The sequence below is a fragment of the Megalopta genalis genome, chromosome 3 (assembly GCF_051020955.1).
Source record: "Megalopta genalis isolate 19385.01 chromosome 3, iyMegGena1_principal, whole genome shotgun sequence".
Classification (NCBI taxonomy): domain Eukaryota; kingdom Metazoa; phylum Arthropoda; class Insecta; order Hymenoptera; family Halictidae; genus Megalopta; species Megalopta genalis.
Genome location: NC_135015.1, coordinates 33555012 through 33582142, shown reverse-complemented (window position 1 = coordinate 33582142; position 27131 = coordinate 33555012). Strand labels below are relative to the sequence as shown.

The 27131-nt window shown below is 43.9% G+C and overlaps 2 protein-coding genes across 2 annotated transcripts in view; one reads left to right on the top strand and one right to left on the bottom strand.

Annotated features, from left to right (window-relative positions):
• The window catches only part of cpx (synaptic transmission protein complexin), a 528009-nt gene that overhangs the window by 201702 nt on the left and 299176 nt on the right, over nucleotides 1–27131 (bottom strand). The gene's annotated exons all lie outside the window — the stretch shown is intronic.
• The window catches only part of LOC143258908 (uncharacterized), an 18823-nt gene continuing 13735 nt past the window's right edge, over nucleotides 22044–27131 (top strand). The window contains exon 1 of the mRNA XM_076519454.1: nucleotides 22044–22063. Within this exon, the coding sequence (XP_076375569.1) occupies nucleotides 22044–22063 (20 nt within the window). The remainder of the gene's footprint in view (nucleotides 22064–27131) is intronic.

The following is a 27131-nucleotide window of genomic DNA, read 5'->3' as shown; positions in this document are numbered from 1 at the left end:
CAAACGTGTGAATTCACAGCGAACAAACTAATGAATGAAATCACAGCAAACAAATGGATGAATGAATTTACAGCATACAAACGAGTTGATGAATTTACAGCGAACGAATGAATTCAGGGCAAACAAACGAATGAATGAATTTACAGCGAATAAACTAATGAATGAATTCGCAGCAAACAAACAAATGAATGAATTCGCAGCAAACAAACCAATGAATGAATTTACATCGAATGCATGAATTCGGAGCAAACAAACGTGCGAATTTACAGCGAGCAAACGAATGAGTGAATTCGCAGGAAACAAACGAATGAATTTAAAGCAAACAAAAAACGAATGCATGAATATGTAGAGAACGATTGAATTCGTAGCAAACGACCGAAATTGCAGCAAGCTAAGCGATGTTCTGCTTGCGGGTTGGTTCGGTCTTGCTGCTGTCTTGCTCGCATACTTTCCAGACACGGTGTTCGAAGCCGAACAAATACGCGGGGAAATATGTTCGCGATATATTGGCCTCGGCAGAAAGCGGCAGCCACCGTGTATCGATCTGACGAGCGAGCAGGCGAGCAAGAGAGAGAGAGAGAGAGAGAGAGAGAGAGAGAGAGTGGAGCTCGTTTCGCGAGCAATTTGTATCTTTGAATTATTTGGAGGTCGTGTCTGTGGCAGCCGAAGTATTCGGGGGCTGGGCAAGCCCTGTGCCCGACACGCCGCCCCCTCCTACGATCCTTAAACGCGCCTCCGTGCTTCCCGCCTCTAATACCCTCTATTTAGGGTCGTTTATTGGCAACCTACGGCCGGAATTTTCTCTCGCGTGCAGCTACCCTTCCCCAACCGCTCGGCGATCCCCGAGCCCGAACATTTTCAGGTAATTATTGTCGGAGATAATTGGAAGGCCGTTGCGTGTATCACTGCTGTCCTTGCTGCCGCCTTCTTCAACGATCTGGCCACGATTATATGATAACGAACGTAAGAAATCTGCTGTCAGTATGTCATATATAGTAGTATGTAGTATCGGTATACAGGCTGCCCTAAAATTATGGTACCTCCGTTAGATGAGTGATTCCTGAGGTCATTCGAAGCAACTTTTTCCTTTACAAAAATGTTCTCCGAGGCACCGTTAACGAGTTATCGACGAAAAACACTGACCGATGAGAGGCTAGCTCGGCGGGCGACGCCCAGTTCCACTCATTGGCTCGCCCGCCTCGCGCCAGCCGAGCTCGCCTCTCATTGGCCACGGTTTTTCGTTGATAACTCGTAAACGAAGCCGCGGATTGCATTTTCGCTAAGGAAAAAGTTGCTTGAAATCACCTCAGGAACCTCTCATTTCCCGGAAGTACCATAATTTTGGGAAACCTTGTATAGTATTATTATACAATAATCGATTGTTGCAAAAGTAATTTCGATTTTCCAACTAGACATCTTACAGAAAGACCGAGATCTGCAACAACCCAATATGCATACGGTAAAACTGTACACTGCAGAAAGATATAATAAACGATTGATTTTTTATCAAACATACAAGTAATGTCGGAAGAAGATAAAACAAAAAGGATGCAGAAGAAAAGCGAACGGAAAAATGTAGAATAATGAAGTCGCAGAGCGGTGAACCGTAACCGTAACAATGACCGCGTGCCTGAAGGATGGGCACGGTCTCTGAAAATAATGAACAAAGAGTCCAAAGTAATCTGCATCAACTATTAAACAGTTGAAACAGAGAGAGTTACTGTCGGAGCAGGGGTCTTTCCGAGGCATAAGTCTCGGCGAGAGTTTCTCGCAAGTTACAGCGAACGACGAAGACAAAGGGCTCGAAGTTCTCCCGGTTGACGCAGCCGCGGCGGCTCCTTCTTTTTTTTTCATCGAGGAGGTCATAAGAAAGGATCAAAATCGTTCTCAATCTTCTCCGAGAGGTACAGTTTGCTCGCCGAGTGGTTTTTCGAAACGGACGAAAGCCGGAATACTGGTTTCTCGAGAAACTCTTATAGCCTGCCCTTTGGCTTCGGGCATTACCGGGGCCACGTCGTTCCGCCGCGAGATCTTCTTTAAGTCAAATAAAAACTCGACCTTGATCCTTCCCGCGAAGCCGAGGAGGCGAATCTTCCGAGGGCTTTGCGAGCCGGCGGAATTAGAATTCCGGCTTTCGATTAAGTTCTCGGACTTCGAGTGGCCGCCGAGCCTCTAAACGAGGCACGGCACAAACAGTAGACGCGGAAATATCGTTCGAGGACCTTCCCGGAGGCTTCCTTTCTCAAGGACGGAAGACGGTTGATATTCGACCGTTCGATCGAACTCTTCGTTTCCGAAAGCTTCAGAGAAAACCGCGTTCGATGTTTCTTCGTAAAGACTCTAATTTGTCCGCGGGAAACTATAGATTCTTGTTTGAAGCGCAAGGAAAACAGAATCCTGGGCTCCGACAAAGCTCATAATCTTTCGAGACCGCGCAACCATGTGCTCCGCGTCCTCGATCATTCTCCCGGAGTCTAATTATCCCCTAAGAACAGATCACAGGGGCAATATGGAAGATTCGCCAAAGGTTTTTCAAGCGGAATCTCAGCGTCTAATAAAGCTCGTTCTCTCCGGAGACTTCGGAACTACCGAGACCTTACTAGCCGGGATCCTCCGAGAGGTAAATAAATATCGTCCCTAAGTCTTCTCGCAAAGTATAATCGTCCCTGCGGAACTTATAACCAATTACCAAAGATCCCCCGAGCGGAATCCCGCGACCCAATAAAGTCCTCGATTCTTCGAGACTTCGGAGCAGCTACCTGTGCGCCGAGATCCTCCGGCAAAATCTTTAAATAATCATCGTGCTCGAGCCTTTGCCCGTGGTATAATGATCCTTGCAGCAGCTGCGGTCGATTACCGAAGAGTTTCCAAACAGGCTTTTGCTTCGTAACGAAGCTCTCGGTCTCTGGAGACATTGGAAACATCTGTACCAAGAATTTCGACGAAATGACGAAATGCAGGGGTCACTAGGAACTGCTGTAACTTCGCGGGAAAAAATCGCAACGGCGCGTCTCTTCTTTCAAATTAAAGCTAGAAACCTCTACTTTACGACACTGTTTCCGGATTTTAATTTCGACGCATTCTCTCCATCGGAGCCCTTCAAACGTGAGCTAATGATTGTCATATTGCAAATCGCCAAGTTCGACGAAATGGCGAAATGCAGGGGTCGATACGAACTGCTGTAACTTCGCGAGAAAAAATCGCAGCGGCGTGACTCTTTTTTTAAATCAAAGAGGAAGAGTCAGCCTTCATTCCACTGTAAACTGTGTCTCCGAAAAAAATTTTACGACGTCAGTGCAATTCGTCAGACTTGGCAATCTTTAATATGACGATAAATCATGTGGCACAGAAATCAAGGCCTCGTATTCGAAGGGTTACAATAGCGAGGATGCGTCGAACTTAAAATCGGGAAACAGTATCAGAAGGTGGAGGTTTCAAGCTTTAATTTAAAGCAAAATTCATCATTCTACGGTAATCTTTCGCGGAATTATCGTCAGTCAAAGTTGGCTAATTTCGATTCAGAATATTTCCATGCTACAATTGTCTCGGTGTAACCTTTCCACGTGATGCAGAATTCGGCAAACGAACGTCTTTCGAGACAATAGTTACGCACGAAAGCTGCAAATGATTACAGTCGATTTGCTGTTCGAGAAGTCCTGTCCGCGGCTGGAACGAAGCTCTCGATTTCGTTGGAAGCGGAAGCCGACGGATGCTCGAGCGAAGCTCGTCGAAATAAAAAGTGTCCGTAAAACCGTGGCCGAAAGCGCAATTATCGCAGAGTCCACAGTCAATTACGGAGCCGAATGATTCCGTGTTAGGTGTGTATAACGGAGGATCTTGAGTAGGAGAAGATGGGATCGTAGAAGGAGGTTTCGGACCTATCTGCGGCGAGTCCTCAGGAATCCTGGGACGTAGGTGGGCTCTCCCGGGTCGAGTGGCCTGCTCTAGACGCAGCCGGTGTAATCTCGCCGGTGCTCTCGAGCCACGTGGTGCCCGCGATAATGGAAAACACCGGGAAAACGAGTCAATTTACGTTACGTCCCGTACAGGCTTCGCCTATACCGGGGCTGGGCGTGGGTGGCGCGATGGTAGATTGGGTTCGGGCACGGTTCTTTCAAGGAAGATTCAATCAGACGGACGGACCGATTGAAACGATTGCTTGGCCCCCATGGTTCCGCTATCTCCCCCCTCTCTCTATCTCTCTCTTTCCATCTCGCTCTCTCTGTCTCTCTGAATCGGCCAGGTGTCGCATCCGAGTATCCTGTTACGCGACTGATGAAACGCTCGAGAAATCTACTTGCAAATCGACGATCGAGAGAGAAAAAGAGAGAGATAGCGAGTCAGAGAGAGAGAGAGAGAGAGAGAGAGAGAAAGGGCACACGTGGTTCCGCAATTTAACGGTTTGCCGGAGAACCGGAGAATAACGAGGACAAAGTGGATACGCGATGCTGCGGATAAAACGCGGTGTATCGGGAACCGGCGGTGCCCACCGCTGGCGAATTACCATGGGAAATTACCATGGGAAATTCGGGGAACGGCGTTTCAACGGGTTAACGATGGTATTGCGAATTTGGAGAAGGTTTCTCGCCGGGTCGCGAGCTCGCGGATTCGACGGCGAAACGAGGAACAGCTGTCGAAGATAGATCGAGGCTCCTCCGAACGATCGCGAATCAGGATTGCGGAAAAGGGGTCAGCCGAATGCGCGAAACACTGGCCGAATTTTGATTCGCCGCGATGCTGCCGGGAATAAAGATGAGACTGTTAGAGTTTCGCCGCTTCATCAGCGGCCGAGACGCGGGGAACGCCCGGGAGATTCCGGAATCTCGGTCGGTTTGGCGCTCGGAATTTTATTCGGTTCATCGGTGCCCGGGATTCAAAGGTTCTCTTGCACATGCACATGCACCGCCGCGGTTCACGAGCTTGTGTCAGAGCGATCGCTTGTTTTATTCCGTCGACCGGTTTTCGACTGGTATGCTCTAGACGCAACAGAGAAATAATGTCTCTCTAATTGGCGCTCAGATTGACCACAAAGATGGACTGTTTTGGAAGAGGAGGTACGATTGTTCGAGCATTGTGTTTCGTTTTTTACGGTTATCGATTGTCAAGAACTATAACAACGAGTCGCGAGGCTCGAACAATCGTATCTCTTCTTCCCGAATTGTCCATTTTTGTGGACAATCTGAGCGTCAGTAAGGGAGACATTACTGTACGCGTCGCGAGAATCAAACGACGACGACGAGTACACTCGTCGAACACAGAATAATCGTCGCCGCTAAAACATTGGATCCGAAAAAGACGATTTTACTCGATAAAATTCACTATTTTATTACACCGATATTTACTTATTCGCTAAACATTAACAGCTTACAATATGTCCTAAATGTTGCCCGCGCTTGAACTCAATTACAGTAATGTCTCCCTTATTGACGCTCAGATTGACCACAAAGATGGACTGTTTTGGAAGTGGAGGTACGATTGTTCGAGCATTGTGTTTCGTTTTTTACGGTTATCGATTGTCAAGAACTATAAAAACGAGCCGCAAGGCTCGAATATTTAAGTATAGAATATCTATAAGTATCTCTCCTTCTCAAATTGTCCATTTCTGTGGACAATCTGAGCGTCAGTTAGGAAGACATTACTGGATTGTTATTCTGTTATTCGTTCGCGACGAGTATACTCGTCGTGACAGACTCCGGCTCGTTTCTATAGTCATTTTATAGTTGTCAGCAGCTGTAGAAACAGCGGATTCGCTGCCGCCGGTTTTATGATCCTGTCTGATCATAAGTTGAGTTAAGCTACTGTTTTCTTGCTTCATCGAACCCCGACCGATTTATCGTTCACTCGTATCACTGGATTTTCATTCGTCTCCTGTAATCGAGGCTTATTTCTTGTTCACTCGAATTACAGTAATGTCTCTCTAATTGACGCTCAGATTGTCCACAAAGATGGACAGTTTTGGAAGAGGAAATACGATTGTTCGAGCCTTGTTGCTCGTTTTCTATGGTTATCGCGCAAGGTTCGAATAATCGTATCTCCTCTTCCCAAATTGTCCATTTTTGTGCACAATCTGAGCGTCAATTAGGGAGGCATTACTGTATCTTCTGTTTGCACCAAACGCATGTTCCGATGAACAAACAGAAATATCAAAAATGGACAATTTAGGAAGAGGAGATACGATCGCTCGTTTTTACGGTTTAAAGAGAAAAGCGATGATATACTCGCATCACTCTGAAAAATGTCTTTCCATTCCGAACGAACCTCTATCGTCATTCTAAACTCGCGAGCTCGGCGAATCAGGCACGCTGAGAAGACGAGCGGAATAAAGCTTGAGCGGGCACGAAATGCACGAAAGCCGGCGATCGAAAGGCTATTAAAACCGCGACGAAGGAGCAAACGCTCGGGCCGAGGCGGCGAGAGCGACGAGGAGGCTGACAGGCCTCGATTCGAGCGGGATGAAAACGTTGCCCGGGGCTTCGCTGTTGATAAGACGAACGAGCAGCGTCCCGCGAATGCCTGTTCGCGCGCTAATTCTCTCGAAAATTGCACGGAGGAACGACCGGAAGCCGGGCGTACGTGTAGGCGGGCCGGCGCGGGCCGCGCGTGACGGTACTTTTAACGGCAGACCGCGAACCAGAACCGCCATTACGGCGTTATTAAGTCCGTGACCGGGCGCGGGGAACCGATCGACGCCGTGAAAATTCATTTTCGCGTACGCCCCGAGTTTTCCCGCAACACGCCGCGGCCGCCGCTAATGAAATTCCCCGTTTCGGCGATCGCCGGCCGACGGATCGTCGGCTAATTCGGCGCGGTTCTATCGCGTGGCGGTCTCGCGGCCGCTGCGGTTTCGCGAGAACGATTCCTCGCGAGACGTCGTTTAACCCTTTGGAGTTTGATTTATTTTTTCGTTAATTTTGCGTCAGATCTGAAATCAAGTTTTACGTACGGTAGGCAGACACATAATTGAGACTCGTTTTTACAGTTGTTGGCAATCGATAATTATCAAAAAACGAGCCACAAGGCTCGAACAATCGTATCTCCTCTTCTAAAGTTGTCTACTTTTGTGGACAATCTGAGCGTCAATTAGAGAGACATTACTGTATCGCGTCGGAGAAAAGAAGATCGAATTTACAGGAAAGAGAATCTTATCGGTTACGAAGGCGAGTAGAGATAATTATTGCATAATAAATCCTCTACTACTAAGTAGAAAGAAAAGAGAAGAAAGAGAATCTTATCGGTTACGAAGGCGAGTAGAGATAATTATTGCATAATAAATCCTCTACTACTAAGTAGAAAGAAAAGAGAAGAAAGAGAATCTTTTCGGTTACGAAGACGAGTAGAGATAATTATTGCATAATAAATCCTCTATTACTAAGTAGAAAGAAAAGAGAAGAAAGAGAATCTTATCGGTTACGAAGGCGAGTAGAGATAATTATAGCATAATGAATCTTCTACTACTAAGTAGAAAGAAAAGAGAAGAAAGAGAATCTTATCGGTTACGAAGGCGAGTAGAGATAATTATTGCATAATAAATCCTCTACTACTAAGTAGAAAGAAAAGAGAAGAAAGGGAATCTTTTCGGTTACGAAGACGAGTAGAGATAATTATAGCATAATAAATCCTCTACTACTAAGTAGAAAGAAAAGAGAAGAAAGAGAATCTTATCGGTTACGAAGGCGAGTAGAGATAATTATTGCATAATAAATCCTCTACTACTAAGTAGAAAGGAAAGAGAAGAAAGAGAATCTTTTCGGTTACGAAGACGAGTAGAGATAATTATTGCATAATAAATCTTCTACTACTAATCTTCTACTACTAAGCTTCCTCTACTAATTATACTTCCGCGTTCCATGTCCTTTATCTTTCTTTCCCCAAACGACGCTCTACTTTCGCCAAAAGCTCTCGCAACAACAGCAAAAATCTTCAATCCAGTCGCTCAGAAAATAACCTGCGCGAAGCACAAACGACTCTGTGTACCCGTTTATAAATCGAAACTAATATTACACGTCGGGATAAATTCGACCGTTAGCATCGCCGGGAGCCCCCGTCGTAGCTCTCTGTGTGCCATAAACTCCTTTCGCAACAACAAAGTATCAGCTCCGTCCGAGCGCATGAAAGGCGGGCCGGATCACGGGCGCATCTCGTTGCTCGAGTTCCTTTCATCCCGAAATTTTCCGGGAGAAGAGGGAGCGAAAGAGAGAGAGAGAGAGAGAGAGAGAGAGAGGGGGACAGGCGTAGTCGCGAATCCCTTTCAAGCCGGTCCCTAAGGGCTCGCATGATCGATACCGATCGTTGCACCGACAACTCCCGGCTCGGAATGAACGGCTCTCTCCCCTCGGGAGAACCGGAGTCCTTGGCTCGGCTGATAGCGGCGGCAGCGGCAGGCGACTCCACGGAGAAATGAGCCAGAAAAAGTCTCGATCTCGCAGACCTGTTCCGCGTTCACGGCGATTGGGCAGTGGCCTGATTTTCACGGCCGAACGGACGCGAGATAGATTAAGTATAACTCGGGGGCCGTCGGGGTTCCCGTCGCGCCCGGCGCACACCTTTTCGGCGTGCGTTCCCGCCGCGTCCGATGCTGCGGCGACGAGATACGAGCGGCGAATTTCACGTTCCCGTGGTTTTCACGGGCCCCGGTAATTTCAGCCCGCGGATTACCACGCCGGCAAACCGAACGGAAAACCGTAAATCTTCGCCGGCCCCGTCGCGACCGCCGCTTCGGCTCGCGGGAAAAAGCAGCCGGAGCGACGACGACGACGAGAAGGAACCGTGTCGCGTTCAAGATCATTCCCATACACACTGGCCGATGTACTGTAAATTTTACCGAACTTTCCAGCAGCTTGCGAACGAGAATGGACAGTTTGGAGGGAGGAGATACGATTATTCGAGCCTCGCGGCGCATTTTTGTAATCGCCGATTGTCAGCGATTGAGAAAAGAAAACAAGGTGCGAGGCTCGAATAGTGGACCAAATTTTCTATTTTTGTTCACAAGCTGAAGGGAAATCAGGGAGAATTTATAATAATGATGATAATCGTCTCATTTTTCTGATATAAACAGTGTATTCTATGTAACATTTTTTACTCATTCGGTGAAACGCGTGTTCATTGAAATAATATAATTTATATCAAGGTGAATATTGCATCAGGGTTAGAAAAATTTGGAAATTTTCTGTCTAACAAGTAGACTGCGGATTTTGATGCAAGATAAAAATCCGCATTGGTTGCAGAAAATATAAACTAATTGGTAAGCTCGTTCTTTCTTCGATCATCTTAATACCTTAATAATAGGACATCGAAGTTTTTAAATTCTTTTCAAACAATGACGAATTATTGTGCAACTTGTCGATAACGTATTGTCAACAAAAACGATATTATTTTATACTATTATTATAATATTGTTATATTATTCAATATTATTATTATAATATTGTCATATTATTTTATACTATTGTTATAGTATTGTTATATTATTTTATACTATTATTATAGTATTGTTATATTATTTTATACTGTTATTATAGTATTGTTATATTATTTTATACTATTATTATAGTATTGTTATATTATTTTATACTATTATTATAGTATTGTTATATTTTATTTTATACTATTATTATAGTATTGTTATATTATTTTATACTATTATTATAGTATTGTTATATTTTTTTATACTATTATTATAGTATTGTTATATTATTTTATACTGTTATTATAGTATTGTTATATTATTTTATGCTATTATTATAGTATTGTTATATTATTTTATACTATTATTATAGTATTGTTATATTATTTTATACTATTATTATAGTATTGTTATATTATTTTATACTGTTATTATAGTATTGTTATATTATTTTATACTATTATTATAGTATTGTTATATTATTTTATACTATTATTATAGTATTGTTATATTTTATTTTATACTATTATTATAGTATTGTTATATTATTTTATACTATTATTATAGTATTGTTATATTATTTTATACTATTATTATAATATTGTTATATTTTGTACTATTATTATAATATTGTTATATTTTGTACTATTATTATAATATTATAATATTATCGAATAATCGTATCTCCTCTTCCCAAATTGTCCATTTAAGTGCACAATCTGAGCGCGAATTGCAGAGAAATTACTGAATTCCGTTTCGAGCCGGTCCGACGCGGTTTCACAAGTTCGACTCCTAAATAATTCACAGTGATTAGATTGATTCGAAGCCTCTATCTGGTCCAATTTGGATCTGAACGTGCGAAATGCACTTCTTAACTTCGATCCGGAGACTTTGTAACAATTCCTGAAATTTTAGGATATATTTAATCTTCGTTGCTTTCTTTTTTAAGGACAGGAGAGCCGAGAATCTCGCAAACAAAAAAACGAAGCAGGCGGCAGATGGAATCGTTCGCAGCCGGGGCGAGAATTTGTTTAACGGCGCGGCCCGATATTAAAAGCTCGATGAAAATCGGAGGCGCGAGCCGTGTTTCTGTATTTATGCTGGGCCGCCGTTTAACTAGCAGCTGCCGTCGGTGTTCGATCGTCGGCTCCCGCTGAAAGGTAAATGAAACTTCATAACGAAGTCCCGGCTGTCGCCCGTTCCGCGTACACACCGGGCCGCGCGCGCCAGTTTGCGTTTCTCTCCCGCGATTTGTACGCGCAACAATTGCCACCGATACGCGTTTACAGTTAATCATCGACCGGCCGGCGATACGAGCTCGAGCGCCAAGGCTCCCCGTTTTTTCAGGCGCCCTTTTTTTCCCGGCCCGGCTCGCGAGCCTTCATTCCGGGTCTCGCGCTCGAGGGCGTCGTTTCGTGCGCGCCGTGAAACGGCGCTCGGTTACACCTTCGAACTCGTTCGCGATTCGTTCGTTTAACGCGATGATCGTTCTCGAAGATGGATCATGTTTACGAGGAGATCCGTTGTGCTGAAAATGTCGCGCATGGATTTTTTGGGAATTAATCTTGCTAGGCTTTTTCATCGTATTCGGACTTTTTCATTTGCTGGAAATGCAAATGTATTTGTTTGAATTTGTTAGAATTTGCTTGTCAAAAATTGCTTCGAACTGCTTGCTTTATATTACATTTTTATGGAATTTCGTGTTATAATTGGGTTCGTAATTTTTATTGTTATAGATATAATTTTGCTATGAACTTGTTTTCGTAAGTTTTACAGTTTTATGTTATTTCATGTTTTAATTGGGTTCGTGATTTTTATTGTTACAGATATAATTTTGCTACGAAATTGTTTTCGTAAGTTTTACAGTTTTATGTGATTTCGTGTTTTAATTGGGTTCGTGATTTTTATTGTTACAGATATAATTTTGCTACGAAATTGTTTTCGTAAGTTTTACAATTTTATGTGATTTCATGTTGTAATTGGCTTCGTAATTTTTATTGTTACAAATATAATTCTTCTGTGAAACTTGTGTTTCTAAGTTTGACATTTTTCTATAGAATTTTATATAAATTTATTGCAGGCACTTTCTACTTATCGCGAGCATTAACACTTAGCCAACCGAAGGGGGAGAAAAAATTCAGTCGATCGATGATCGAACGGGGATATCTTCCGCTTCGTATTTCTAAAAATTAAAAACGATCGCTTAATTTCATTAAATTGTTATTTAATCGAATACTTTAATTTTATGAAATTTCTGAGGTTTTTGGGATCGATTACGAAACTATTAATTCAGATATTCATACTTCAATCGACTGCAATATAAATATCCATCCGAAATACCGATCAGGAAGAGCATCATCAGCCTGTCCGATCATTGCAGACCTTTTCTACTAATTCCAATCGTAAACACCCAAGTTAACGCTTCAACTGGCCAGAATAACACGAAGCATCTTCATCCATCTCGTCCGACCATTCCACGGCTCCCCCATCGTACCGCAAATTTCGAAGAGCGCCGTAAAACACCATGAAATTTCTCTTAATCAACCGCGCCGCAACAGTTCGCCTAAAATGTTCTCCTAGGAAACCGGTCCGACCGCGGACCGCTTTTTCACACGAAACTCGCAGCAATTCAAGCTGCCCGAAAAAGCGTGTCCGGTCTCGTCCCAGTGGATCGTAAAGAACGAGAAAAACAGCTCATTCTCCGGCGATTGCGTTATATTCAGCGAGCACAGAGCGAGCTGAAAAGTCAACGCGGACGTTTCGCGGGCGGCTGAAACGCGCGGCGCGGAGCAATTTTCCATGGAAATCAACGCGGTCGCCGGCTCGAAAGGAAACCGCCATCGCGCTGTCGATCTTGACAGCTAATCCGTTGGGTCGGAGAAGCGACAGGAGAGAGAGAGAGAGAGAGAGAGAGAGAGAGAGAAAGAGAGAGAGAGAGAGAGAGAGAGAGAGAGAGTGGGAGAGAGAGGGTGCTGGGACATGGAGAGGCAGGCTGCACGGTGCAGCTTGCGCCGTGTACGCGATTATGGAACACGGGGAACGCAGGTGAAACGCGGGAAACTTCCGTAACGTGCGGTCGGAAACGGGCGTCGAGCCGTTTCGCGTCGATGTTTCGGCAGCAGACCGCCGGACAGAGAACATTACGAGGGATCTCGTAATGTCGCGGGCCCGCAATTCGCCCGTTGCGTCTCACGCCTGATAAACTACGCGTCCATTGCCGTTTGATTAGAAATCACCGGCCGTGCACACGCCCGGCCCGACCCGGCCCGGCCCGATCTGGCTCCCGGCTCGGCTGTCCGCGTTTTAATTATCCGTCGGCTCGTACCGCGGTCGTGTTTATCCGCTCCATGGCTCGGGTGCGACAACTAATTAATATTATCGCCCCGTTCGTTAAAAATCGCGTAAACCGAGCTCCGCTGTAATAGCCGAGCTCTATCGTTTCTGAAATTCCCGCGATGTTTTCGGACGGTTTCTCTGATAACACAGGAACCGCGACGAAGATTTCTCCTATTTTTGCGCATGGAAGAATTTTGGACAGGAATTGGCCGAATTTGACCGGCGATAGTTCCGCGAAAAATCATTGTAGGATGATGACTTTTTCTTTGTACTAAAGCTTGAAACTTCTACTTTCAGACACTGTATCTTGATGTTATGTTTGATGCACCCTCGCTGCAGTAACCCTTTAAATGTGAGACCATGGTTTATTTGTCATATGATTTATTGTAACATTGAAAATTGCCAAATTTGACCGGCGATAATTCTGCGAAAAATCGTTGTAGGATGATGACTTTTTCTTTATATTAAAGATTGAAACCTCTACTTTCAGACGCTGTATCTTGATGTTATGTTTGATGCACCCTCGCTATAATAACCATTTAAATGTGAGACCATGATTTGTTTGTCATACGATTTGTTTGACGAAAGTTTGACGAAACGCACCGACCCTGTAAAATTTTTGTCGGAGATATCATTTAGAGAAAAATGAAGCTCGATTCTTCCTCTTTAATATAGAAAAAGAGTAACGCGACTGCGATTTTTTCTCGCGAAGTTACAGCAATTCTAAGTAACCCTTGCATTTCGCCATTTCGTCGAACTTGGCGATTTGCAATATGACAATCATCAGCTCACATTTAAAGGGTTACCTCGTAAAGCATGCGTCGAAATTAAAATCGTGGAACGGCGTCTTAAAGTAAAGACTCCTAGCTTTAATTTGAAAGAAAGATCATCGTCCTACGACGATTTCTTACCGAGTTATCATCGATCGAAGTTGTCCAATTTTCCCATGCCTTTCTACTGCATTTCTCACTGCAATTGTTTCTCTTCGTTATTTCACAGCGACGTCATTATCATCGTATCATCCACAAAACGGGGTAAGAAAGAGCAGCGGCACCGACACAAAGACACTCGTTGCACGTGTCTGGCATCCAAGAAAACCGTCTTAACGTTTCGGGGAAGCGGAGCGACGTAACCCGGCCTTCTTGCATAACGAATCGCCGCGGCTGCGACTGCAACAGAAACTTCCCCGGAGTCGGTGCATTCGCGTTATCGCGGCGTAAATATGCAGTTTGTGCCGGGGCGTCGCATTTCGCTCTCTCGTACAGCAGGTGCGCCGATGCTTAGTGCGGCGGTGTACTCACGGCCGCGGAACAAACTCGCGCCGCCATAATACAGTTGTACTGTGCTCCGGCCGAACTCCGGTATAGTAACCGTATCGGGATGGCCCGGGAACGCGGTTATCTGCATCGGGAGCCAGCTGCGGGCTCCTCCTGGCCCCGGACAATCTCTGTAAATCGTTCTCGGCGCGAGAAGAATTTCGTGCGTTTCGTGCTCTCTCCCTACCGGCTGCTGCTCCCAGAAGCGTTCCGGACATTTTTACGGATATCGTCTTCGAATTTTATCCGCCGCGAACCCGAAATCACCTGCTCGAAATTGTTCCGAAGAACTTTCTTTATTCCGTAATTCCGTTTCGCAGAGGATCCACCTTATCCACCGGATACGAAACGATAATGACCGAATCGTGGATTTTTTTTACGATTACGACGAGAACGGCCGGATGAAAAGATAGCGGCCGGCGAAGATAGCGGATGGATATGTTTGAGAATGCGATTTCATTCTGTCGGATTTATTCGGGGATCCTCGGACCGCGGATCTTCATCAGGAATGAAAATTCGTCGAGACGATTGACGCGAGAAATGGGAATTCGATAAAAATATGTTTCGTTTCTTCGAGTGATTTTGATGAGTCGATAACAGGGTAATATAAATATAATGCATATACAAATGTAGCAAATATAATTTAAACGTCTGAATAAATTGAATAATTGCTATTTTTAAGGAACAGGTACGCGTCGGTCACTTTTATCGTCGTTGTTTATTTGTTATTAGGTTCGGATGAATTTCTATTAGCTACAATTGATTCAGAGAAACGTTTCTTTTTATTCCCGAATTTTTGTCTTATTCTTTTCAAGTTCTTTTTTTAGATTTATGTATATATTTATATTTATTATTATGTTATGTTATATTATATTATGCATATATTTTATATCTCACTGCAATGGGATTTTCTGTTAATTAATCTCATTTTAAACCTTAAACATATCTCAGATTAATTCTGTCAATTAATTAATTAAATCTCATTTTAAATCTTAAACTCATCTCAGATTAATTCTATCAATTAATTAATCTCATTTTAAATCTTAAACATACATCAGATTAATTCTATCAATTAATTAACTAAATCTCATTTTAAATCTTAGAGTTATCTCAGATTAATTCTACCAATTAATTAATTAATCTCATTTTAAATCTTAAACTTATCTGAAATTAATTCTACCAATTAATTAATTAATCTCATTTTAAATCTTAAACTTATCTGAAATTAATTCTATCAATTAATTAATCTCATTTTAAATCTTAAACTTATCTCGGATTAATTCTATCAATTAATTAATCTCATTTTAAATCTTAAACATATATCAGATTAATTCTATCAATTAATTAACTAAATCTCATTTTAAATCTTAGAGTTATCTCAGATTAATTCTACCAATTAATTAATTAATCTCATTTTAAATCTTAAACTTATCTGAAATTAATTCAATCAATTAATTAATCTCATTTTAAATCTTAAAGTTACCTCGGATTAATTCTATCAATTAATTAATAATAATAATAATAATAATCTTAAACTTATCTCGGATTAATTCTATCAATTAATTAATCTCATTTTAAACCTTAAACATATCTCAGATTAATTCTGTCAATTAATTAATTAAATCTCATTTTAAATCTTAAACTCATCTCAGATTAATTCTATCAATTAATTAATCTCATTTTAAATCTTAAACATACATCAGATTAATTCTATCAATTAATTAACTAAATCTCATTTTAAATCTTAGAGTTATCTCAGATTAATTCTACCAATTAATTAATTAATCTCATTTTAAATCTTAAACTTATCTGAAATTAATTCTACCAATTAATTAATTAATCTCATTTTAAATCTTAAACTTATCTGAAATTAATTCTATCAATTAATTAATCTCATTTTAAATCTTAAACTTATCTCGGATTAATTCTATCAATTAATTAATCTCATTTTAAATCTTAAACATATATCAGATTAATTCTATCAATTAATTAACTAAATCTCATTTTAAATCTTAGAGTTATCTCAGATTAATTCTACCAATTAATTAATTAATCTCATTTTAAATCTTAAACTTATCTGAAATTAATTCAATCAATTAATTAATCTCATTTTAAATCTTAAAGTTACCTCGGATTAATTCTATCAATTAATTAATAATAATAATAATAATAATCTTAAACTTATCTCGGATTAATTCTATCAATTAATTAATCTCATTTTAAACCTTAAACATATCTCACAGCTTAATTCTATCAATTAATTAATTTAATCTCATTTAAAATCTTAGAGTTATCTCAGCTTAATTCTATCAATTAATTAATTAATCTCGCTGTCTATCCCGTCGCTGAATAAGTAAACGAATAAATAGATCAACAAAAAACATTATAACATTCTATGTACGACAAACAGAATAGGAAAATAAGTTCGCGTTTAGAGGCGTGCCCCGCCGCGGCTCCCGTAATAATAATCGTACGATAATAAATGGTATAGGCGGCAGAGAGAGAGCGCGCGAACTTGGCCGCAATCGCGAAAAGCTTGGCCGTCGAATAATTCGCGATTTCCCGCCGCTCTGGGAAATCGAGAGGGAGAGCGAGCCGTGCGGGCCGGCCGGCCGGATATCGAGTTACGATAATTTATACTTGCCGCGGAAATTCTGCCGGTTTTAATTGGCCCGCGTCGAATTACCGTGCGGAGGGGGCGGGGGAAAGGTCAAATTTATATTTTAGAGCGGGCGCCCGGCGTGCGTGCCGGCCCCGTTTTTCGACGCAATTAAATTGTTGGTCGATCGGAAAATCGTTTGCTCCGGAATTATTCAGCGCGTCGGCCGTTGTTGTTGTTGTTGTTCGACTTCGACGGCGATTCTCGATGCAGCCTTGAAAGTCAATTTTATTCCGTGAATAAATTCATCGACCACGGGCCTCGCACGGGGCTGCGAGGGACGTAGGGCGAAGAGGGGGAGGGGAAACACGCGGCGCCCCGATACTTTCCATAATTCGATATTTTCGCGGGGCTCAATCATCGCTCTTTCGCGCGGCGCCCGGCGTCCCCGGGCGCCGCGACGAATAACAAATAGTGGCCGGCACGCGTGGCCGGCACGCCTCGCGCTATTATATATGCGTTTAAAGCTCTCTAATGCGGCTAACGAGTCGGCCGTTTGTTAGCCGCTGATAACCGGCGCCCGTTGGCCGCCGGCATCGATCGCTCAAAGTCGAAAACAGTCCCGGGAAACGGGGCGGTATCGTTCGAAGATCGCTGAGAACGCCGAGCCACGATTAACGTCGAATCTTTTTTCTCCGCGCTCTCGTCGTACGGTTTTCGTTACATTTTTCTGCACAGTTTTTTTTCTCGAAGGATCGGAGATCTTACGATCGTTTCTTAGATAGGACGGAAAATTGATGTTCATCGTCCGACGAAATTTTTACCCGAACGCTTAAGCCTTTGCACTCGAAGCCATTTTAACCGTAAATCTAAATTAATTTTCCCGACTTATATTATATTATAATTAGTTACTTATATTATAATAATATATTGTAATATTATATATTATATTATAATGTTACTCCTTTCTCATACGTGGAATTAGATTCTGGAATGAAAGGTACAGTAATGTCTCCCTAACTGTCGCCCAAATTGTGCACAAAAATAGACAATTTGGGAGGAGGAGATGCGATTATTCGTGCCTTGCGACTCGTTTTTATAATTGTTGATAACCGATAACTATAAAGACTAACTGCAAGGCTCGAATAATCGTATCTTCGCTTCCCAAATTGTCCATTTTTTTTGTATAATCTGAGCGTCAATTAGGGAGACTTTACTGTAAACTGTTCCATATAAAAAAATTAGATTTATCATGTTATGCTTCCCTTTAAGTCGAGCAAGTTTTGTCCGGATCTTTTGTAACTATTCTTTAATTTTATTATATATAATTTTATATATATATATATATATATATATATATATATATATATATATATATCACGTATGTATATTTTGTATATAATATTAATTTATTATTATATATAATATTCTATTTTTTACTTTTTCTTTTCACTTATATCTTAACACTAGTTTCACGGAGCCCCAAAAACAGCTGTTCCATATCAGTTTACAAAAGTAACAGCAAGACATTTATTCTGATTTTGAACAAGTGCTATTGTTACAACATTCGCCGTAAGTAACACATATTATTATTATATTATTAATATATATCATATCGAACGAATAACTCATAAACGTATCTTCGCGATCGTAAATGAAAAAAACCAGCAACAAATCGCCCCGCGATGCTCGCGATCATAAATTAAATCCCTGTGATTTACAATAATCGCGATTCCGAACCGCGTTATCCGCGCCGGCGAATCGCGACGGGCAAAAAATTCGCCGTACAAAAATTCGCCGGAATTCGGGAATTTCGAACGCGTAAATAATTGCCGGACGAGCGAGAAGTGCGAGCGGAAAATTCGTCGGATAAATGCGCGAGCGCGGGACGCGGTCAGAAGTTTTCGAGGGCGGGTCGAGGAACGAAGTCGAAAAGACGAGCGTACGAATATTAATGCGTCTCCACCCTCTTCCCCAGCCTCCCCCCAAATCCCTCGGTAAAATGATAATCGCGAGGGTGCTCGGAATAATTCGAGGGTTCGCGTACGTCAAAGCTAGCGCCGAAGACGGGGTCGAGAGGGGCTCGGGCGATCACGGGAAAGAATTCCGCGGGGTTTGCGGTGGGGGAGGGCAGAGGCGGCTCGTTAGCCAGGTAATTTCGCTTTGGTGATTTGTCATCGAGCAACGACTAGCGCGTTCTCGTTAGAACGCGAAGTCGCGGGGAGCTGGCCGGCCGCCCTTCTCCGAGCTCTCCGAGCCTAAATCCGCCCCTAACTCGAGCGTTCGCGAAGAAAACGACCGCCACGGATCTTCCGGGCCGTGATTAATTCGCTTTTTCGTGTCGGATCTCGAAAATCCTCGGCCCCGGAGGCAAGCATTGTTACGCCGAGGCGGGAACGATAAAAGGGAGGAGCGGTTGAATCGCGCGAATAGGGCGACCGAAGGAAGGTCCCGGGGAGAGAGGAGGGGTCCTCTCTCTTTCTCTCGTCCCTTTCGCTCTTTCTCTCTCTCTCTCTCTCTCTCTCTCTCTCTCTCTCGACTCGACGGGTTGAAGTATTCGGGTCAGCCGGAATCATTTTTTAAAATCCGCCGATACCATCCCGGCGCCGGTTTTATAAATTCGCGGGCGCGCGGACAGCGGTCTGAAAAATTCGGCAAGATCCGGGGCCGTCGACGACGGGATGATCGACGGATCGAGGATCGAGGAAGGCCTTTCGATCCCGCGCGGAAAGACCGTCGCATTTTCCGGTGCATTCGTCTGCACCGAACTGGATTCGCTTTGCGTTATTTATTGCGGCGTCTGCTGTGCAATAATTTCGTTCTTTAAGTCGGTGCGTATGAAATGTCGGAGTTTTAAGCGAATATATAATATACAGGGCGTCCCAAAAATGTCTCGCAATCCGAAAGTGGCGGGTTCCTCGGGTCATTTGAAGCAACTTTTTCCTTTACAAACATTTTCTCCGAGGCACCGTTAACGAGTTATTAACGAAAAACAGTGACCAATGAGAGGCGAACTCGACTGGCGCGAGGCGACCGAGTCAATGAGCGTAACTGGGCTTCGTGCGGGGCCGCCTCGCGTCAGCCGTACTCGATTCTTATTGGTCAATTTTTTTCGTTAATAACTCGTTAACGGTGCCTCGGAGAACATTTTTGTAAAGGAAGAAGTTGCTTCAAGTGATCTGAGGAACCCTGTACACTGCATTACTTTTTTCAAAAGGTCTGTTCGCTTAATCAAAATATGCTCCGTTTGCTTCGATACAATTCTCCCAACGAGATTTTAACGCATAGATGCTTGGCTTAAAGAGAAATTTTGATCTTTCGAATCGATAAATTCGTAAAAGTCTTCATTTTTACACTGTTTAGCCCGTAAAAACTGTTCCAAATGTTTAAGAAAAAATGCAAGTCGGTTGGTCAAAGATCCGGCGGACGAGCTGGGTGATGCAAAATTTCATACTTGAATTTATTTAATTGTCGCAATTGTTTTGCACGGCGTATGCGTACACGTATAAAAAAATTACATAAATATCGGTTGAATTCACATCCTTACGAAATTCGAAAGAAGTAACAGAATGGAACACTTTTTAGAAAATCTTCTTTGTTCAAATATGACTCCGGCAATGGACGACTGGTAATGGTGCGACTATAAACGAGATTATGCGAAAAACAAAAGCATCGCGAAAACAGGCAGACGAACGTTCGCATGCAAATAAAATCCGATATTTCATACGCACAAACCTAATATTTTACTCCACGAACGAAAACGCGTTACATTTATCCTGATATTAATTAGACCGAACCAGACAAATAGTTTACGAAAAGTCGATCGCGAATTTAACCGCGTTCGCTGCGGCTAAAAAAACTACAATTCCGACCGCGCGAAAGAAACGGCCGCGGCATCGACGTGAAACGATTGCTCGTACGTCCGCGGTTATCGTCGACAATTTAATTTACATGTAGAAAACCGAAGAATGTTGCTCGTGATCGAAGAATACACCGAGCTGTCGATACAGATGTCTGCACATCGGTCGCGTTCGAAGCTCGTCCGTTCGACGTCCGTTCGAAAAGCACGGCTCCGCGTAATATGGAAATAGCCGGACGAACGAATAACGCGGTTGACAGGCTGTTTGATCTCGCTTGAAGACGATCGATCCGTCGATAGCCGCGTGTACAAACCGACTGTTCGAAACTCGTGCTCGGATTGACGGAGAAACCGTCAACGCGCGACGCGAAGATCGCCGAGCAGCCGAAAAATAACGCGGTTTGCAGGTGTTCGACCGAGTTCGGCGAAGTCCGAATCGCGAAGATTCGAGAAAGAGCCATCGAAAACCGTGCAAAAGTTCGCCGAGAGCTCTGCATTGCGGAAACCAGCGGAAAGCCCTAAACTTTTTATCGCTCGGCCCTGCTGGAAGCGCCCCGACGTCCGCGCAGCTCGGCTCCGCCGCGGCGTTCGGGCGGCTCCGGTAATTTATCCGGCGACTGTTTTTCCAGGGTCCGCGGCGATTGGAATTCCAAGGGGAAGGGTTCCCAGGGATCGCTGGAAACCCGTCGACGAGGGTCGCTCGTTGCGGAATCAAGGTAGCAGCGCGGGCCACGTGTCTCGCAAGCGGAACGAGCGCGGCTGCACGGAAAACGAACCGGCGCGGCGGGAAAAGGGAACACGGCGGCGGAAAACGCGGCCAGGCAGCTGAGAGAAACGGCCGAGGAGAAGGAAGAAAGGCTGATTCGGTGGCGGGGGCCAATATAAATGCAAAAGCGATTCGGTTCATCTCGGCGAGGCGAGGCGAGGCGAGGCGGCGGAGGCGGAGAGCGGTAGGTTAAAAACACGAAAACCGGATCCTATTGATATTCCAGTCGGTGCTACCGGAAACCTCGGGCTGCAACGAGCTTGTCCTTCGATCGCGCGCGAGAGCTTCCCTCGTTCTTTGCGTCTCGTTAGAAACCCGGAGCCGGAAACCATCCTCCCGGCTTCCACTCGCGCCGAACCGGAGCCCGAGCGTTATTGTCTGCCGCGATTCGATCCACACACTCGCGAGCGGGCTCCTCCTCGCGCCTGCCTGCAATTTGCTCTTTATTCTGTTCCGCCTTTTGCCGCGCCCGTTCATCCGGCTCCTTCGAGACGATGCTTCGGGATCACCGGTCTTCCTGCACCGCACCCCGAACCCCTTGTTCTCCCGGACCCGAGATCCGAGAGCTTCATTCGAGTTTCCGTTGATTCCGGTTCACCGACAGCTGGCGAACGGTTAACTTCGTGCTACAGTCGTTTCTCCCGGAAATGCGAAATTTCGGGCTGTCGTGAATTTCCCTGTGCTGGTTCTACGTATGTGTAATTTGTTGCTACGTCGATGCTAGGGATTGCTTGTGAGAAGACGTTAACGGAGGATGGAATGAGATGGTTTGTTTGGGTGTGAGGTAGGTAAGGAAAAGCGCTAAAGAAAAGTTATAAGGTTCGTGACGGTTGAATCGTGTCATGTGGCCTCGGAATTGCCTTCGAATTGTGTCATGTGGCTTCTGAATTGCCTTTGAATCGTGTCATGTGGCTTCCGATTTGCCTTCGAATCCTGTCATGTGGCTTTCGAATTGCCTTCGAATCGTATCATGTGGCTTCTGAATTGCTTTCGAATCGGATAACGTGGTCTCCAAGTTGCCTTCGAATCGTGTCACCAAGCCTCCGAATTGCCTTCGAATAGTATCACGTGGCCTCCGAATTGCCTTCGAATCGAATTATGTGGTTTCTAAATTGCTTTCGAATCGGATCACGAGGTCTCCAAATTGCCTTTGAATCGTGTCACGTGTCCTCCGAATTGCTTTCGAATCGAATTATGTGGCTTCCGAATTGCCTTCGAATAGTGTCACGTGGCCTCTGAATTGCCGAATTGCCAAATCGTCTTTCGTTTTCTCGCGAAAGAACGAAACAACTCTCCGAACGATCCAATAGAAAACAGCGAAAGAGAAGAATAACGTTGGAAAATCTGTTCAAGCTGCAAAACATCGATCGAAAATATTCTCTCCTCGAAGGCGAGCTCTCTATCGGAGCGCGCCGCTTCTCCGGAAGGAGCAGTGCTAAAGGAAGTTCCGCGCGTAACGAGAGTCGCCGCATTAATGCAGCCCCGGGAGAGCTAATTTCCGGCGGATAGAGGGAAATTAAGTCCGGCGAGAAGAAGGTCGCTCGCTGGACCCGACCGTGTCCGTGCTTATTCCGAGTTAATATTTGACGAGTGTATCCCGCCTCCGGAAAAAACTTCGGGCGCGAAGAAAGGCGCGCGAAGGGGGCCGCCCACGCGTCGCCTGATCGCGGCTGCTCGCAAGGAGAGCCGGGAGAGCATTATGTGGAGCACGTTTGACTCGTAAAGAGGACAAAACGGCGGTGTGTCCTCCGCATTGCGGTAATTTAGTTTTCGAGCGCGGACCGCGCGCTACCCGCGGGACAGATTTCCGGGTTGAACGCTCGAACAGCAAACTTCTCGGCCAACGAAAACATTATCATTTCGTAAGTTCCGGAAGAAGTTGAGCAGCCTGCGCGTTCCGAGAGTAGACGAACGATCGCAGCCGGTTTTTCTGAACATTTTCTGGAGATGTTCGAATGAAGTTTGAGAAAAAAAGATTCGAACGCGGAGGGTTCCGTGCTCGGCCAGTGATCGATCATCCGCGTCCCGGTTGCACTGGGACAATGGGACAGCGCCGACGAATGCAAGCTCCGGCCCGAATTCGGACTGCGGGGACGTTGCTGCAGGCAGCCTCTAAGTCGGATTAAAGGAATGAATATTAATGGCGCCGCGATGGCGGACTTCTGACGACCGAGTCGCGCTCGTTAAACGCGCATAATCGACGCCCGGCGTGTTCCGCTGGACCAGATGTCCCTCCCTGCCGTAAAATTCGATCCGCAAAATATTGCTTTAGTGTCGTCGTTATTATTAATTATTAATTATTATTATTATTATTATTATTATTATTATTATTATTATTATTATTATTATTCGGGTGCAGGAGGAAGGATCCCTTTGGAAAATATGCGAAATGAGTATAGATTAACTGTTTGGGTCGAGAAGACTGTGCTGAGTAGAAAAACGATGCACCTGTTCACGATAGATATCAGCGTTTCTAAAAATGTCATTTATACTGTTACTGACGCTGTATAATGTGACACGATGCGCTTGTTGTAAGATACACTGCTCAACAAAATTATAGCGCAGAGAAATTTTCGATGACAATTGGCCAACTTTGACCGACGATAACTCTGCAGAAAATTATCGTAGGACGATCATCTTCCTTTCAAATTAAAGCTAGGAATCTCCACTTTAAGACGCCGTTTCACAATTTTAATTTCGATACATGCTTTACAAGGTAGCCCTTCAAATGTGAGCTCATGATTGTCATATTGAAAAATCGCCAAGTTCGACGAAATGACGAAATGCGAGGGTTACTTCGAACTGCTGTAACTTCACGAAAAAAAATCGCAGCCACGTTTCTTTTTTTTTAAATTAAAGAGGAAGAATCAAACTTTATTCTTTCGTAAACGGCATCTGCGAAAAAAATTTTACAAGGTCGGTGCATTTCGTCAGACTTGGCAATTTTCGATGTGACAATAAATCATATGACAAACAAATCATGGTCTCGCATTTAAAGGGTTACTGTAGCGAGGGTGCATAGAACTTAAAATCGAGGACCAATATCTAAAAGTAGAGATTTTAAGCTTTAATTTAAAGGAAATGCTATTATCCTACGATGATTTTTCGCGAAACTATCGTCAATCGAAGTTGGCAATTTTCAATGTTACAATAAATCATATGACGAACAAATCATAGCTTCACATTTAAATGGTTACTGCAGCGAGGGTGCATCAAACGTAACATCAAGATACAGTATGTAAATGTAGAGGTTTCAAGCTTTAATTTAAAAGAAAAGTCACTATCCTACGATGATTTTTCTCGAAATTATCGCCGGTCAAAAATTTGGCCAATTTTTCACCGAAATATTTCTATGCTATAATATTTTTAAACATTACAATTCGCTGCCTAATGAACGTACGAGACAAGACAAAATAAAAGCAGAGCATAGATAACGTGCAGAAGACGGATCCACGGATGACTTCGACCGCGACTTCGACACAAGAGATCAAGCAAAGCGTGCCGAAGTAATTTAACCAGTTTCCTGGGCGCTATTTATTCTGGTCGCTCGTTCCACATATCGGGAAGTTCGGAGTGGGATTTATCGGGCCGGGAGCACCGTGTCCCAAGTTCTAACCGAGCTGTTGATCATTCGGTTTGCCGGTGCATTTGTCTGAGAAACGATCGCGGCTGCATCAAAGTCGAGGCATCCGGGGAAAGTCTGCCGCGACCGCACGGCGAAGCCGCGGCTCGACGTTATTAACGTCGGCCGAGGGCGGCCGGCTTGTCGCGTGGTCGCCGCTTAATCGGCCTTCTAATCCGACGCGATCGTGGCTGCTGATCGGCCGCCTCCTGGATTAGCCGGAAAGATTAATCGATCCCGAACACGCGACGCCCTCCGACCGCAGCCGCGGCGCCTAATGAGATCGTTTCGGGACCGCGGGCGAATCTTCTTTCGCGAACGATTCCCGTCACGTTCCCTCGACGGGGAATTCTCGTCTTAATCCGCCGCGAAATTTCGACCGTCGACTCCTCGTTACGAATTCTTCCGTATTCCTCGGACCAGGTCCAGACGCCAGGACGAAGCGAAAAACTGGAAACGCTGTTCGATAAAAGTGGGTCGATAAAAGTCGTATTCGAACCGTCGTAACTTCGTAACAAGAATTCATAGAGCAATCTGTCTGCCCGCGTTTCAAAAAAAGCTTAAGGACGCTGCTTTTAGAATCTTCGCGAGATTCGTCCGATCGTTAAGCTTTCGCCATACTTCGACGAGTTTGAAACGCGATGGAGATTTCTGGTAATAATCTGTTAACCCTTTCGCTACGGGCGGATTTTCTGCCGCGGTACTTCTGCCGAACGGCGCGCTGCGACATCGTTGCACGCTACAAGACGTCGATCGTTGCGGGGGTAACGCAGCGGAGAACCCGCTCGTGGCAAAAGAGTTAATCCTAATAAAGTTAAACAAAATTGAGAAAAATAAGGTATATATCTATTTATCCGTTGATGAGAGAAAAATAAGGTGAATTATCTTTCTGCAATAAGCACTGACTTTATCCGCTACAAACGATCGAACTTATGGAGGGCCACTATAGTGGCCCGTAGTACCTCGGTGGGATCTTATGGAGGGCCACTATAATGGCCCGTAGTACCTCGGTGGCATTTTACGGAAGGCCACTATAGTGACCCGTAGTACCTCGGTGGCATCTTATGGAGGGCCACTATAGTGGCCCGTAGTACCTTGGTGGCATCTTATGGAGGGCCACTATAATGGCCTGTAGTACCTCGGTGGCATTTTACGAAAGGCCACTATAGTGGCCCGTAGTACCTCGGTGGAATTTTACGGAAGGCCACTATAGTGGCCCATAGTACCTCGGTGGCATCTTATGGAGGGCCACTATAGTGGCCCGTAGTACCTCGGTGACATTTTACGGAGGGCCACTATAGTGGCCCGTAGTACCTCGGTGGCATCTTATGGAAGGCCACTATAGTGGCCCGTAGTATCAAAAGGGTTAAATGTGAATGCTGTTCCGTTCTTTTCGGTCGGAATAAAATTCTGATTTCTTGTCATCGGTGTATAAACATTTAAGTAACATTTAGGCACACGATAGATATAAATTACATTTTTTATTCTTAGAAATTATTGCAATCGAAAACTATTGTAAAATATTGTAACTATGAAGAAAATGGCACGGCAAAAGGTTAATGCAGATACAAGCTGCAAATTGTGCAACCTTGAACTGTCATAGCTAGGCTTATGCAAAATAAAAATTATCTTCATGAATCGCAAGGAACGTGAGCCTCGAGTAGACATTTCTTTTTCTTTTTGAAACAGTTGCAATGATTGTTATATTCTTATTATATTCTTTCTTTCTATTATTATATTCTTTCAATATTCTCCGTTCTTTAAATTTCACCCAACCATTTTTATCATAAACGCATAAAGTCTGGAATCTAGTCGCGACTGCGAATATTTATTGCATCTTACATTCCAAGACACAAAGTCAACTTAAAGCTTACGCTTTAAGACGCAAAGTTAACTTACATATTACATTTCAAGGCACAAAGCTAACTCGTAGATGACATTTCAAGACGCTGAATTAAGACGCTGATTATGTTTCAAGACACAAAGACAAACTTCCAGATTGCACTTTAAGTCACAAACTTATCTTACAGATTACATTCTACGACACAGAGTTAACTTACAGTCTACGTTTTAAGGCATGAATCAAGATCTCCGAAAAAGTCACTTAGCCGGCACGATTGCAGCCCACTCAACTGCTCCAAACAATTCTTATTTATCATAAAGAACCGCAGTCTATTAATTTGCGTTCTAAAGAACACTCTAAACTTCGGTTTTCTCGAAAGCATGCTGC